This window comes from Myxocyprinus asiaticus, chromosome 7, assembly GCF_019703515.2.
Source record: "Myxocyprinus asiaticus isolate MX2 ecotype Aquarium Trade chromosome 7, UBuf_Myxa_2, whole genome shotgun sequence".
Classification (NCBI taxonomy): Eukaryota; Metazoa; Chordata; class Actinopteri; order Cypriniformes; family Catostomidae; genus Myxocyprinus; species Myxocyprinus asiaticus.
The window spans coordinates 6,978,763-6,995,351 of record NC_059350.1 but is presented as its reverse complement, the minus strand read 5'-3'; the positions used below and the strand labels follow the sequence as shown (position 1 = coordinate 6,995,351).

The following is a 16,589-nucleotide window of genomic DNA, read 5'->3' as shown; positions in this document are numbered from 1 at the left end:
CTTTATACTTAGTTCTTTAGTACAGTGATGTACTAACCACAGGGATATTATTTAAATTGTTTTTTGTCTTTTTTTTTGTTGTTGTTTCTTGTTTAGATGGTTGATGTAAGAGTGTGCAGTAAAGTCCCAGGTGGGCTGGAGGTCTCCATTCTTCCTGACAATACGCCAGCTTTCCTACCCACAGGGCATCTCTCTGATCACGTGACCAACTGCTCTCTTCTGTGGGCGGCACTGGAGGAGGGCGACATCATCTCCGACACAGTGTGTCTCACGAACAAGGACAAAGAGGGCATTGTATCCTAACACAACCATTCTTAACACATATTTATAAGGAGTTAATTTCATAACTGTTTGGTTATGGCAGTGCTTTTTTACATGTTTTGACTACAGACAAACTGCCAGTACAGTAAGAAAAAATACACATGTTAAAAAATCCATTATCTGAAAAACTTAAATATCTAATGCTGTGTTGCTTCTAAAGAAAATAAAGAAGGATTTTTAGGTATTTTTACAGAAAAGAAAATACAAAAAATATCTTCAAGAATAAGATTTTTGGTCTACTAGAGGGGGAAAAAATTATCTAATATGGATTTTCCTGATAAACAAATTATTGTGCCTGGTAACAGGTGTATGTAAAATGGCTAGAAATAGCATTTTAGCTTAGCATAAAGCTAAATGTTCACATGACAGTTTACACAAGGTTTATTTCTATTTCTGCTGCTCCAAACTTACTTCACACTTCTCTGTCTGCTCGTATAAATGTCACACGTCTTAAAGGTGCTGTAAGCGATTTCAGCCATTCTACTTCCATGAGGCTATTGATTTAGCCACGCCCCCTCTTTCAAAAACCCTGAACTCCAGAGATAACAAATGAGCTTTATTGAGACTGACATGAACAGAAATGGTTGTTTAAAACAACAGCAGCAAAATAGCGCCCTCACAGACAACTGTTATGAACAACATGGCTTAAAATTTGTAGTACGCCTCAGTAATTTGCTGCAACTTCAATAGTATGAGTATATGCAAAATGATTGACAGGTCGAAAGGGTCACATTTTTGTTTGCTGTTTATAGAGTCTAGAGTTGTCACAGTGATCGGTGTGATATCTCAGGGCACTTATTTCATTAATATCTTTCAGGGTGTAGGAAAATATTTTGCACAAGTTTCCATGAAAAATTGCTTACAGCACCTTTAAGAAGTGTTTCACCGCTGTTCAAACGCTCTTTGGATTGGATCATTTATATGGATAAATGTTTTCCAACTGAATAGAATAAATATTAAATGGTCAAATGACAATAAAATGCAAAGTAATCTCTTTAATAATCAAAATACTTATTGAGTGTTGCTGTATTCTAATTACCAATGATTTAAATTGTAACTGTAGTGGAATACAGTTACTTATATTTAGTTTTTTTAAAACGTAGTCCTGTTACATGTATTTCGTTACTCTCTAGCCGTGCTCATCATTGTGAATCTCACAAAACCTGTCAAGAACATGTCCAAGTTTCACCTCTAAATGAAAAGAAAAACAATTATATTTTGCATTAAGAAAATGGATCCCATTTTTAGTACCATGTTTTTACTTAAAGGTGCACTCAGTAATTTTTTCCTCATTAAAAAGTTAAACTCCTAAAGACATGAATTGTAATTTTGCAATATATGTAGGAAATCATGAGCACTCACATTAAAATGAAGACTCCAGTCATATCAGTAACCTTATAAAACCTGTTTTATTCTACATGGAGGGGGTCCGCACATGGGGGCTACCATGTTAGAATCACATGACCAGCCGAATGCTACTCGCTTAATCTCAGTAACCGTCCTGTTATTGGAAACTTTCACTCATTGATTAAAGTAATCATAGCTGACTGTGAATACAAAATTTCTACTATGGCATCTGAAACTGTAAACTATTGATTTTATGATGGTGCATCCAAGCCACTAGGTGTCAGTGTAAATCCAAGATGACACAAATATAAATGTTACTGAGTGTACCTTTAATGGCCCTGAAATGCTCGTTGTCGTGATGGGGGCGAAATATAACAGCCTTATTTAAGTTGTAAAGTATTTATAGATCATGGTATTATTTGATGTACTTTTTTTGATGATTTTAATAACAAAACAAATACTTTTCTTTACTTAAATACAATTGTGTCCTAACCAGACATGATGTGATAAATCAAAATGTGATGAAAGCTCTTGCGTATCAATCAGATTTTTGTCCTCAACCAGCCGCGATGAGCATCAGGGCATTTCTTTTTTATTATTATTATTTAGTTACTATTTCTGCAGCGTCGTGCTGGATAGTTATCCACTGTAAAATCTCATTGGTCCAAAAACCCAAAACTACTTGTGCTGAAATTGTTTTTTTTTTTTTTTTTTGTGAAGATTATCTCAGCTCTGTAGGTCCATACAATGCAAGTCAACAGGGTCCAAAACTCTGAAGCTCATAAAGCTCAAAGGCAGCATAAAACTAATCCATTTGACTCCAGTGGTTAAATCCATGTCTTCAGAAGTTATATGATAGGTGTTCGTGAGAAACAGATCAATATTTTAGTCCTTTTTTTACTATTAATCTCTACTTTCAATTTCACATTCTTTTGTTTATTGCGAGTTGCATTCTTCATGCATATCGCCACCTGCTGGGCAGGTAGGAGAATTTATAGTACAAAAGGACTTAAATATTGATCTGTTTTAACCCACACCTATCACATTGCTTCTGACAACATGGATTAAACCACTGGAGTCGTATGGATTACTTTTATGCTGCTTTTATGTGATTTAAAAAATATATCTGATTGATTATGTTGTGCAGCAGTTTCACATTCAGTGAGGACAGACAAGTTGTTTGTTTCTGAGAACTTGTTGCATTTGGTTAGGATGTGGATTTGAGTGGAAAACGTGCATAGTTGGCTTATGTGCAGTACTGTGCAAAAGTTTTTGGCACTTGTGAAAAATGTTGCATAGTGAGGATGTCTTCAAAAATGTTGCCATATCAATTAGTGGCTCTGTGGGGGCCATCTGTTGCAAGGCTCCCTGTTCTTCTATTTGAAAAAGGAATGGTTGGGAGTCTAAAATGTACATATCTTATTGACACACTAAAGCTGAAGATATAAATAACCATCTTAAGACAAATGCCTTTGTGAAACATCTTATGTGTCTAAGACTTTTGTGCAGCACTGATATTTCTTGAGATTCGCTCCTTTAAGTGAGCCAAATAAATGTCTTACGTACAAACCAAGCGTTCAGTTCTTCTGCTTAACCTAGCTCTGTTCAGATTCTCACTAAGAAGCCCGTACTGAAGGCCTTTCTGGAGGATGAGTTCATCCCGAAGGAGTTCTCTGAGCTGCAGGTGGGGATGCAGATGGTGGGCTGGGTGAAGAACATCATGCCTTACGGAGTCTTCATCGATTTCCCTCACGGACTCGTCAGCCTCGCTCCTAAAGCTGTATGTCATTATTTTGGCTGTCTGTGTGGTTGAATGCTGTTTTGTGTGAGATACAAAATTATCTTTGCACTTTTATAAAAGAGATTGTAGTATTAGAAATCATTTTAAACTAGATGTAGTGGTGTTTGCTAAGGCAAGCATCACTACTACTATTGCTCAAGCTTGAGGTTAGGGGTTTGTTCAAAACTAAATTTTCAAGTTTTAAACTTTGCTGCATAACTTTTCCTGGACAGTTTTTGCTAGTGACATGAACTGTACCTTATAACAGTGATTCCTAACTGGGGTAAACATACTCCAGGGGGTACGTGAAAATAATTAGATGTTTTCTTTATTTTACCTATAAAACAAAATGTATGATTTAAAAAATATATAATAGGGATTAGAGCTGTGTAGAAATATAGATTTGTCTTTTAATATCTCTTCTGTTCTTTACAATCAGATGTTATAATAAAGAATCAGTGCCTCTCCACTCTCTTTAATATGCGCTCACCCATAGCAAAACACTGAACTGCTGGTTTTCTTAAAGAGACGGTACCATTTTAGCACTCAGTTAATTTAGCAACAATAAACATTTAGGCCTAACAACAACATACATATATATATATATATATATATATCTCATCTATTTAAGCCGTATTGATGGTGCTGTGGGGATACTTGCAGCAAAAAAAAAAAGTGAATTTTTTTTGAGGAAGGTGTGCAATACCTTTTCTAAGCTATCAGAGCACCACTCATTTTCTTCTTGGAATATATATATGTTCATTAAATAGCTCTTAATGGACCTAGAAACATACATTTGCACTTTTGCACAATTTTGGTGTATTTTTGATGTTGTTTTGGTCTTGCAGGCTTTGGGCGAGCAGTTCATCACAGACATATCTGGTGTCTTTGAGATCAGCCAGACAGTGGTTGCCAAGGTAACTAATCTGGATGAGCAGAAGAGACGGTTTCTGGTCAGTCTGAAGGTGTCAGATTTGTACCTGTCAGAAGAAGATGCCCAGGACAGACTGATCCAGGGTCAGAAGGAAAGGAAATCCATTACTGAAATGATCAATTGCAGAGGTATGAGTTCGGGGTCTATTTTTCTAAGCAATCAAATTTACAATGTTCACTTGGGCAGATGATAATATGGGTGAAAGAAACCCATTGACTTACATCGAAGGAGGGGCCCGAGCCATATAAGGACCAGAATATTGGGGTCACAGAGACTTTTGAGGGCCTTACATTGCAAGCTATTATGATGTCATCTTACCATAAGTTCCTGAGACTCAGCAAAAAAAAAGTTTGACAGTTTCCCTTTTTTAAATGTCTATATAGGGTTTGGTGCATAAAATACATATAATACAAATTGTTTATTGAAAAAATTATATTTTATTCATAGTGTATTTGATGTGCTGAATTGAACTGTGATACAATTCAAACTCTCAAACATTTATTATCTCTGAAAAGCCCAGGGAGTGCTCTGATAATTACCCAAGATTTACCACTGTAGCATGTATGGGCTAAGAAAAACTTAACAAATGTCCTACACAAAAATGAACACAAAATGTTACATAAAACGCATGCAATGTTTTTATTATATATATATATATATATATTTGAATGCATCTGTCTGTCACTAGGTGAATCTGACGTCTTGCAGCAGCTGTCGTCTGTATCAGTGGGAGTTAAGATGATGATGACAGTGGGAGATGCCATGGAGGATGGCACAGTCACACTGACCTCAGATCAGCTCAGTGAAGCCACAGTTTTGGCCTCTAAATATCACACAGAAGGTGAGGACCGGCTGATGGCAATGCCAGTAAATAGAAGAATTGTAATTCAAAGGTTGTTGGTTTCAAGACATGAACATTTTTTTTAATTTAAATGTTTTATTTTTTTAAACACTTTTAAAAGAATATTCCGGGTTCAATACAAGTTAAACTCAATCGACAGTATTTGTGGCATAATATTGATTACCACAAAAAATTATTTTGACTTGCCCTCCTTTTTTTTAAAAACAAACAGCTAAAATCTGGGCTGCAGTGAGTCACTTAACAATGGAAGTGAATGGGTTCAATCCGTAAATGTTAAAATACTCACTATTTCAAAAGTATATCCACATGACATAAACAATATGCTTGTTAACACTGTTTTAGTGTGATAAAATCACTTACTAACCTTTTCTGTGTAAAGTTATATCCAATTTTGCAACTTCGTTGCCATGACGATGTAATGTCAACAAAACCTAAAACCCTAAAATTACGATTTAAGCAACTTTACAGCTTAACATAATATAAATACTTTTATAAAATTATAAGCTTTACATTTTTGCCTTAAAACCCTCCAAAAAGTGGCCCCATTCACTTCCATTGTAAGTGCCTCACTGACGTCTACATGCATCCTCATAATGGGATTATAATGCGATTAAGGCAGCACTGCGATTAAACTATCTCATGTAAACAGAATATTGCGATTAAGCTTATAATCACAGTAATGAGAATTGCAGTAAGTTATGTGGAGTACTCCTATTTTAAATACCTATTTTATACTGACATGTAAACGCTTTAATCGCATTTCTTCCACTCTAACCAAAGTGTGCCTGCACCAGTGCTCCACTCAAGCACAGGTTCAAAAACATAGCGAAAAAGAAGCTGCACTTTTCGGCTTCACGTGAAACGGCAGTTCCATGCACCTTTTTCCAGCAGTGGTGCTCCCCCATCTACAGCCCCACGGCAAAAGAAAACATATTTTCCCAAGTTGTGAATGTCCGTTTGCAGTCTGAATGGAATGTTGGGGAGATAAAAAGACCAAATGCCGCAAAATAATTGGAAGGAAGCATGTCTTTGAAATGAGTTTGTGCTCGCGGGCGAAACGCAACAACATCCATCTCGTGTATTCCGATTATTTTTAGTGAATCAAAACAGACAGCGCATCCAGTGTAGTCGAAAATTACTCTTATAAAGTAGTTCTTTTAATAAATCGTTCAAAAAGACTCACAAACTGACTGACTAATTTTCCTTATGCCAAGCTGTAATTAAAGAGACATATTTGCAACAAGTTGTTTTTTGTAATACATTTTCATTTATAAAAAAGCATTAAAACATCACATTTCTCAGCAAATAATCAGAGTAATGGAAGCAGCATGTTAACAGGATTGATGTAGTTGGCCCAAATCATGTGAACATCTTAATCGAATTATTCCTTTTGCAATAATCAGAGTATTGGTGTACATGTAAACATAGCCATTGTAACCGCGATTTTTGCCTTCTTTTTTTTTTTTTTATTAAAAGGAATGTTTTTTGTGGTAATCATCATTATGCCACAAACGCTGTTGTTTGAGCTTAACTTGTATTGAACCCGGAATATTCCTTTAAGCAGTGCTAGACAAAGTACATAAATCCTGTACTTGAGTAAAATTACAGATAATCTGATGAAACATTATTCCTGTAAAAGTAGACATATTTTTAAATATCTGCTTGATTAAAACTACAAAAGTACTTATTTTTGAATGTACTTAACTATTAAAAGTACTGGTTATATAGGACTATCTTTTAGTATTTTTGGAATCAATGAGGTGTACAATCATTTATTACCTAAATATGATTTTGATTTTCAATATGCAGCACTTAAAGTCCTCCTTTGGGTATGCCTTCAATAGAGGTGGGCGATATACCGGTAGATATTTTGGATTATCGTCTCTATCGCGGTAACACAAAATTGCCACACAAGAAATGTGTACAGCGCATAACACGTACGCACTCTGTCAGATAAATGGAGTGAGGCGGTGCGATTGCTCATTCCTCGAATTCATTTGAATGAGAAGATGAGAGGATATTATGAAGGGAAAAAGTGCGTCTTCCATGGTGTGAAATTTGTTTGGCTTTAGAAAACATGATACCGAGCAGAATACAGCAATTTGCAAGGTTTGTACATTGTGTATGTCGATATACAGTATATGTAAATATCCATGTACGCGTGTCTATCAGTGGTCAGGACTTCATGCGAGACTGAGAGAAATGATGAAACGCCTGGTTTTGCAGCTGTCAGTGAATGTGTCATTAGATGAAAAGCGTGTCTAGAACGCAAGAAAATGTCACTGAATCCGCTTCTGAGGCCCGAAATTTCGCTTGAGCGACCAGCAAGGCAAATTCGATTAGATTCATCCCGCGCACCAAACACGCCTCCCATCCAAACACTCGCAGCTGTGATTTGCGCGAGTGTTGCATAGAAGCGCAATCTGAAACACGCAAGTGCACACGAGTGTTGAAGGCATCCCAGTCCTGTCATTTGTGCACCAGTGACAGAAAAGGCGCAGATCACACCCGCTACTCATTCTGGTTTTTCTCAATGTCATGTGGGTTTTTAAAATACACATCAAAACCCTTTGTAAAATTCAGTTCGAATGATGTTTGATATCAGGAAACAAACCATCCATACCGTATGTTCCTTTAGATATTTAATATTTTCTTTATATAGATTATTAAAAACACCAAGAGCCTAATTAAGTGTTTATTTATGGATAATTTTTTATTTATGTTATTTTTTTTGGTGCATTGCCTTGAAGATGTTAAGTTTCTTGAGGAAAGTTAATAATAATAAAAAGAAGATGATTAGTGCATATCATCAGGCTGAAATGTGGCATTTTTTTTTTTTACTTTAACTATGTTTGTCAACTTTCAGTTGACAAGCCTTCAGTGATTTTAATAAAATACATTCGTTAAAACCAAACTCTTTATTGTGTCTATGTTGATAGCAAAGCAGTGTCATTCAAACAAGTTGTGAACATGTTCCTGTACACATGCTGCATTCAGCTTACTTCTCACTCCATTGGCCAAATCCTCCTTATACTTGTTAGTGAACATTTTTAGAAAAATGGTTGTCACTTCAACAGGGTTGGGTATATTGATCCACATAATTGGCAGAATTAAACGATAAGGCTTCACTGGTTGTTTGTAAATGCACTGATTTGAGTGTATCACCCCTAGTTCTCACCTGACATTATGTGTGTTAATTTGTCAGGAGTGAATGTGACTCCAGGCTGCAAGCTCAATGCTGTGGTGCTCCACGTTGACCTTTTGAAGTCTCACGTCCATGTGTCGCTGTTGCCAAAGTTGACCGGAAAGAGAAAAACTGTAAGTACAAACCTACTGACATCAGACATTTAAATGGAGTTTGTAGGGTTCTCATATAAATTTGTAATGTTTTGTTTGTTTTCTTCAGTTGGAAAAGGGCTCTGAACACACCGCCACGGTCCAGTACACCGACAGAGACTTTGCTGTCGTCTCATTGGGCCACACTGGTCACCTGACCATCATTCCCATATTGACTTACTTAAATGACATCTACCACCATGTGTCAGAGAAGTTCTCCATTGGTTCCCATCTGAATGTGACCGTGGTGGACCCGAGCAGTGAAGAGTTAGGAGGTCTTCCTCTCGTTGCAAAACAGAACCTGAAAACCAAACCTGAGCAGACCAGATCAAACAGCAAAGGTTCAGGACTTCACAGCAATGGGGAAGTGATGACAGTCAAAATCAAGAAGGTGAAACCAATGGGTTTGCTCGCGACATTGCCATCCGGAACCACGGGCAGTATCCATGTATCCGAGATAGAGGAATCACCCGCGATTGGCAGCTTTCCAACAGCATCCCTAAAGGTCGGGACAGAGGTCAAAGCGAGGGTGACCGGAGGGCGCACAGTTCGTGGTCACAAGTAAATACATCTACAGTCATCCAATCTGAATCTAGTATTTTATGGAAATGGTGTAGCACAGTGCAATGTAAAAACGACGAACTCAAAATGATTTAATGATCACTGATTGTAATCAAGTTATTTTCTTTCTCAACAGGTTCCTGCCAGTTACTCACCCCAACTTTGAGTTTTCACTTCCTGAACTCACCCTTCTGCCCAGGTACCTGTCTATATTTCTCTATACATTAACATCTACAGAACAGGTGTTCTTAGTTGTTTAAGGGTGTTAGTAGGGTGTTCAGAGTGGTGGTGGCTTATTGGCCCAAGTCAAAAGCCCACCTCCAAGTCTCTATGGTTTTCTGATCCCTTTTTGAGGTCACTCCTTCATTGTAAGTCTGTGGGGTTTTTAAGCGACTCTTATCTATCTCTCTTCAACAAGCCGCATAATTTAAGGTATCATTCATGTCAGTACTACAAATGGTGTGGGACGAATTAAATGTTATGTTTAATCGCTAAATCCCTAATCTTTAATTTGAGCAATAGTATAGTTATGTATATAAAGTCTTTGTAAACACCATTATTAAGATCTTTGCTTGAGTTTGTAGTGCCTCATGAGACAACAGGTTTATTTGAATGTTGTGAAAAGATTAATATGTTTCCTGTAAATTGATTTGCGATGCATACTGAAAACATTTATGCTTTTTTTTTTTTTTTTTTTTTTCAGAAAAGTTAACGATATTGACAGGCAGTCTGTTGACAAGCTGAGAAATTACAGTCCTGGAGATGATGTCATATGCTTCCCATTTAAGGTAACGGTCATAATCACGGAAAAAGGAAAATGTTATGCCAAGCTGCTAAAAAAGCTGTTTTAGTAATTTTATGCCTTTTCTTCAGTACGTCAAAGAATCGAAAAGTTTAGAAGTACATGTGAAGCCCAACATCATGGGGACCGTTGAGATGTTAGCCATGATTACCAAACCTGCGGTAAGTGCTGATCGAACGTTACTCAGAAGTAACGCTCTTTAAAGTTGAAGTGTGTCAATGAAATTGCAAAAATTATTACTGTTTTTGAGCAGCTTTCCCGAAGACTACCACATCTCCAAACCGACAGTCCCGCCCCAGACGTGTGCCATTGGTTGAGCCAATGTTGCTCTGTTGGGCTGTTTGGGAAAGCAACCTATATTTTTGGGGTGTGCAAAAAAACTACATATTTTCAATTTTAACTAGTTGGTGAACTATCAACTTAAATTCTGTTATAACAATGTAGTTGTATGTGCAACGTAGATGGCTGTTGCAGAAGTGTTTAAAAAGGGATGAATTTAAAGATGCAACATTTCCAAGAGGGTTTTACTCTGCCAACTGTCAAACAGTTAAAGGACAGCACACTAATTCATACATAGGCAATAAACATATAATTAGAAGGAAATAAGATAAAAACAAGTGGACCACACTAATCAACTATAGAGCGCATCAGTCTGGTGGAAGTAAAAATACCATTATTAGCGATAATTAATCAACTTTTTAAGAATGTGTACCATGATCTACGATGTAGTTAATCAATGGTATATGCTTCTATTGAAGCCATAATTCTGCGTTATTTCAACTTTGTTTAATTTCAGCCGTTTTTAATAGTGGAATTTGTGATGAATAATTAACTACCTATGTTCCTGAAGAGAAAAGATCCACCAATCAGAGAATCGTGACAAAGTGTGACAAAAGAACCCAGCAGCAACTGTCCACTTCCATAATGCACTGCGAACGAAGCAATGGAGTCGGTCTCTCTACACTTTCAAAGTACCGGCACTTATTTATTGATAATAAATTGAATATTTAGCAGTAAATTTGAAATATATTGTTTCTATACTCAACTATAAAATAGTAGTTTTATATTTGTCCATTGTTTTTTTTTTTTTTAATTACATCATTCACAATGCTTCATAGGATTGTAGTTCATGCCCTCTTGAAAGACATTAAAAAAGTGTTTTGTGTATGTGCGCGTGCATTTTTTTAATTTTTTTTTTATTAAATGTTTGTAATGTTTTGATTCACCTTGGAGCTGGTTTGGTTCATGGCACAGAACTCTTATGAAGGATTTTATGAAATCCCTATGAAAAAAAATGAATGGGAAAAATACTTCCAGAGCCAAGATGGCTAAAAAAAAGTGGGCGGGCAGGGCTAGTCGACCATCGTGACCTATCCATACTATGAATGGCTTACTTAGTTTTCTCTGCACATTAAACTGGATGTGAGAATGTATTTTAACATAAAAAAAATAAATAAATACACACTTCAGCTTTAAATGTGTATATTGCTAGATTAGTTGATGAACAGACAAGAACAACTCTATTTTTTTGTTTTCCCACAGCAAGCTAATCACCCACAGACACTCTTCAAACCTGGACAGACCTTTTCTGCAAAGGTTGTTGGGATTAGTACGAAAAGGCCTCTTCGACTTTCCCTGTCACTCACAGGTAATACTTGTAGATTTATCTAAACTCATGACTGTTGTCATACACAACACTAAATGAAAAATATTACCAGCTCAAGCCTCCATATTTGTTCCCTATTTCTTGTCATAACAAACATTGAGTCATGCTACAGTTTGTCACTCTTTTGCCATCATGACACACTTTGCAGTCCTCCCTCAGGTCTCTTTAGCATTTCTTGTGTGTTGCCTTTGCTGTAGGGACCTACAAGCTGGAGAAAGGATCGGTCGCCATGGCGATGGTTTGGAAAGTTGAGCCCAGGGGACTGCTGCTCAAACTCCCATTTGGGAATTCGGGTTTTGCTTCAGTATTGGATCTTTCGGATTCATTCACAGACAATCCACTGGAGCCCTACAAAGAGAACCAAGTAGTCCGGTGAGTCTCTGCTGAGCATGACCTAGTTAGTCATTTACACATTTTTGTCCATTTTTAAAAGTGGGAAGTTTGTGATTACTTATGTTTAAATGTGTGATTGTCTTTTTTTAGGTGCTGTGTTATCGATCAGGGCGATGGGAATTTCAATGTGTCATTGCGTCCCTCCAGGTACTCAAACAAGTGTCATTTCAAAATCCGATCAAACTTGATATAGATACATTTATCTACAAATACCAGTAATTGCTTTTATGTGATGTTGAGGCTTAGGTAGAGTGACAAGACAGTCTGAGCCATGCTTGTATTTTATCGGCCGCCATCTGACAAGTAACATATCTAATAATAGGAAAAATATCTGATAGATATTAGTCATGATGGTTCAGTAGTCAATTAGTCATCCACCGAATAATCGATGTGTGAGCCACCATTCCATCTTCAGCCTGTCCCGATGTTATTTATCATGATCGTGTGGTCAACCTAAGCTAGTGTTTTCTTTCATTTGTATGTCAAAATGTGAAATAATACGAAATAAGTTCTCAATGCCACACGCCACATTTTTTGTATTTGCAGGTTTCTTATGGACCAACAAGTGAAAGTTACAGACCCAGAAATTAAATCCCTTTCTGACATAAAGGAGGGTCAGATTATCAGAGGATATGTCAAGTGTGTTGGAAATAAAGGCATATTTGTGAGGTAAAGTATATCTTGGTGCACATGCACAATATTGTCTTTTTGAATGAAGCCATTCTAGCGTCATGAGTTGAATTATAAGTATATTTTTCTTTTATGAAAGGTTATCACGGACCATCACTGGACGGGTTCTGTTACAGCATGCTACAAAATACTTCATGAATGACCTAAACTTGATTTCCAAACACATCACAGAGAATGCATTGGTGACAGCCAAGGTTCTCAGGTATGTATGGCGCAAAAATGGTTGTTTAAATTTTTTTAGGTTAAAATGTAAATGTATAAGGAAAAGTGCAGATTTTTAGATGCTGAGTTTTTACATCCCTACTACAAGTTTTACACCATTTTTAGAACCTTACTAGAAGTTTTGCAAAATGTTTAGATCCTTAGTAGACATTGTACACCATTTTTAGAACCCTATTAGAAGTTTTTCTGCATTTTAGATCCCTATTAAAAGTTTTACACCATTTTTAAATCCGCACAAGAGGATTTACACCATTTTTTCAGACCCCTACTAAAACAATTCAGCGTTTTTAGATCCCTACTAAAGGTTTACACCATTTTTAGATCTCATGTAGAAGTTTTCCACTATTTCATATCCCTACTAGTAGTTAAGTTACCTACTAGACATTTCACACTATTTTTAAATCCCTACTTGGTTCCAGCATTTTTAGTCAAGTCATTTTTATTTGTATAGTGTTTTTCACAGCACACATAATTTCAAAGCTGCTTTACAGAAAATTATGCTTTAACAGAAAAAGCTGTAATATAGTAATGTCTTAGAGTCATAATAGTGCGGTTTAATAAAAAAAACAATACAAAATGATTGTAAATTGTGCCTTAAAATAAATAATAAAATAAGTAAATTTATATTTATATTTAGACCCCCAGTGAGCAAGCTTAAGGCAACTGTGGCAAGGAACACAAAACTCCATAAGATGTTAGTTAATGTAGAAAAATAATCTTGGGGGAAACCAGGCTTACTGTGGGGGCCAGTTCCCCTCTGGCTAAACAGCCTTAATATAATGCCAATATTAATTATGTGTAGTACAAGTCATGAAGACATGAAACATCCTGAGTTTCATGCGTTCACAATGAACACAATCAGTCACAACAAGAGGTGCTTTCTCATGGGCTTTTGCCCATGCATATAACGCAGCGCTCATGAGAGTCAGACAGTGGGATATAATGCTCACAAGGTGAAAAACATTTCCGAAATGGCTTCTTGAAAAGACGTTAAGCAGAAGGCTCTTTTTATGTGCTTTACCTGCAATTAATCATACAACAACTATCACAATATCATTGGCATTACAAGTGTGGAAGTGATAAAGGAAACACTGTTTGTCGGAGCACAGGCAGGGATATATAAATAATCCACTCACTGTTAAGGTGTGCAATTTTAACGGCGAAGCAAAGTTTCAGGCATCCAGAGCACAAGAAATTGATGAGAAAAATTCTGATGAAACGCCGCTGTGCTCCGGTTTATATGTCCGTGATGATGCACGCATCAGCAGCGGAGCATCAAGTGCCATCTGCCAGTAGACTTTCGTGATTTTAAAGGGTTCCAGAAATCGTCACACCTGAGAGGAGTTCCCAAAGCGTCAGCTACTGACGCAGTGTTGAAGTGACCGAAAAAAGTTTGAAAAAGTCAAGCTTAGTCACACTGCAGGACACGTTGTTGTCTTAAAAGAACCTTTCTATTTTCTTAGGCAATGTTCCTTAAGAAATGTTCTGTGGTTTTAATTTTCCTTTATTTTGTTCTTATAAATGAATAAAAAAATTTTATTTCTCTCCTAATCAGTGTGAACACTGAGAACAGCAAAGTGGAGCTGTCCTTGCTGTCAGAGGACACTGGAAATCCAGATATACTTCCAGAATCCCTTGGTCTGGAACTGCGACTGAAGGGAGAGGAGAAAGAGGAACGGGACAAGAAATCTATTAAAAGAAAGCGCACTCCTTCTGAGAGCCAGGTAAGAATGTGTGTGTTTGAGTGTTTGACAAGATGTTATCCTGTAAAAAACATGGAACTGACCTTGCTTTTTAACCCTGTAGCAACAAGATAATGAGAAACTGGGACAGAAGAAGATTAAGGCTTGCACAGGGAAGGAAGAAAGCGTGCAAGAGAAGAAAACCGTTAAAGAGAAGAAAAGGAAGAAAACTAAAGTAAAAACAGAAGACAGTGACAGTGGCGTAGAGGTGTTTTTCAGAGAAGAGGAAACGGAATTTAAAAAAGAGAGTGAACAGGTAAAGGTGATGATTCTTTTATTTAATTTTTTTAGACCTCATAAATCATCATTGTAATAATTCGATAACATTGGGGAAAATCTAAAATGTTTTTAATATTTATTTTGTTTTCTTTTTTTGACAATGTTAAAGAGAAATCAAGTATATTTGTGCAACTTGTATTTCTGAATTGTCTTGTCGAGGAATTAATTGTTTGTTAGGCAATATATAACAATTGTGCTCTCATTATTTAGGGTAAACATGAGGAAAACAAACCTAAATGTCCCGCACGGCTGCAGATAGCATCTGGCTTCTCCTGGGACTGCACACTGAGCTCTTTAACTCCCGCTAACAAAGTAGACGACACCCATGATAGTGATGATGATGAAGAGGAAGTCGAGAACAAGGTCAGAAGCATCTTCTAGCCATGTGCCATGCATGTATGAAATCAAGAGCAGAAGAGTTAACTCTAAACACTCTTCTTTCTCCTCAGCCTGTGAAGAAGTCCCGTAAAGAGCTGCGTCAGGAGCAGAAGAACGCGGAGCAGCAGCTCAGCAAGCGTGAGGCGGAGCTTATGGACCCATCTGTACGGCCGGACAGCATAGCGGCGTTTGAGCGTCTGCTCCTCTCATCTCCCGACAGCTCCCTGATCTGGCTGCAGTACATGGCCTTCCATCTGCAGGCCACACATATCGAGCAGGCACGAGCTGTCGCAGAGAGAGCCCTCAAAACCATCTCGTTTAGGTGAAAAGAGACGCAGACAGAGTTGGAATTGGTTGGAATAGCTCAATGTGTTGATGCATTATACTAGTGTGTAAACGGCAGGGTTCCCACAGCGATGGAACACTAAGGCCTGGAAAAGTCCATTTCTAATTTCTAGTTTTCCTCTGCTCTAAAAATATCTCATTAGCTAGATATTTGTCTTGTGTAGAATAAGGGACCGTTCAGACAGAGCGCTAAAAAAAATCTAGACGCAGTGCAAAGTATGGAACAAGTTGCAGGTGTCTTAAAGGTGAAGCGATTCCTGAGAAAGACTGTTGATATTTAAACTCAACAGCCAAACAAACACACCCCTCCCTTCTGTGCTCCTTTAGAAGCCGCCCCCCCCCCCCCCCCAACCAAATTCATGCACGCGCAATAGTGTTCGGTCCGATCCACTTTGTTTATTTTGCTATTTACAGGGCCGTGTACAAACACCAGATTTATTTTTTCAGCGCACACACAGAACGGACAGCTAGCAGACCGTGAAGAGAGATTCGTGGAATTTGACAAAAAGTGCATTGGATTCAAATGACGCTCCACCTTTTAAGGCGCGCTTTTAAAAGTTGCCATTATTTTTAACCTTACACAAAACAGCAAGATGCTGGGCAACGGTCAAAGACATCTGTCTTGCACATATTAACATCGAACAAAAATGGAAAAACTGCGCAGACAAATGGAAAAATCCATTCAGTGTGAACAGCCCCAAAAATGTGCTCATATAGTGTAGTCCAGTTTGTGAGAGATTTGTTCTTTTGAGTCAAAGATGATTCAAAATGGCTCAAAAATCAGTTCGAATGATTCGTTAGGGAACTGGTCCGATACAAAATAACTTTTAAAAACCTGTATCCAGTCATCACAAACTACTGGAAAGGTCACGGACAAGTCATGTGATTTCGTTGTGAACCGTTTCATTGTGCAGCGCAGCGCAACGGTCGA

The 16,589-nt window shown here is 37.4% G+C and overlaps 1 protein-coding gene across 2 annotated transcripts in view; it reads left to right on the top strand.

The window, feature by feature from the left end:
* Nucleotides 1-16,589, top strand: part of pdcd11 (programmed cell death 11) — a 34,849-nt gene that overhangs the window by 13,256 nt on the left and 5,004 nt on the right. For both annotated transcript variants that reach the window (XM_051703248.1, XM_051703249.1), the window contains exons 15-32: nt 97-294; nt 3,278-3,448; nt 4,297-4,510; nt 5,071-5,223; nt 8,450-8,562; nt 8,651-9,141; nt 9,278-9,340; nt 9,845-9,929; nt 10,015-10,104; nt 11,486-11,591; nt 11,807-11,981; nt 12,093-12,149; nt 12,549-12,671; nt 12,772-12,894; nt 14,470-14,638; nt 14,721-14,912; nt 15,146-15,298; nt 15,385-15,635. In XM_051703248.1, the coding sequence (XP_051559208.1) occupies nt 97-294; nt 3,278-3,448; nt 4,297-4,510; nt 5,071-5,223; nt 8,450-8,562; nt 8,651-9,141; nt 9,278-9,340; nt 9,845-9,929; nt 10,015-10,104; nt 11,486-11,591; nt 11,807-11,981; nt 12,093-12,149; nt 12,549-12,671; nt 12,772-12,894; nt 14,470-14,638; nt 14,721-14,912; nt 15,146-15,298; nt 15,385-15,635 (2,927 nt within the window). The remainder of the gene's footprint in view (nt 1-96; nt 295-3,277; nt 3,449-4,296; nt 4,511-5,070; nt 5,224-8,449; nt 8,563-8,650; nt 9,142-9,277; nt 9,341-9,844; nt 9,930-10,014; nt 10,105-11,485; nt 11,592-11,806; nt 11,982-12,092; nt 12,150-12,548; nt 12,672-12,771; nt 12,895-14,469; nt 14,639-14,720; nt 14,913-15,145; nt 15,299-15,384; nt 15,636-16,589) is intronic.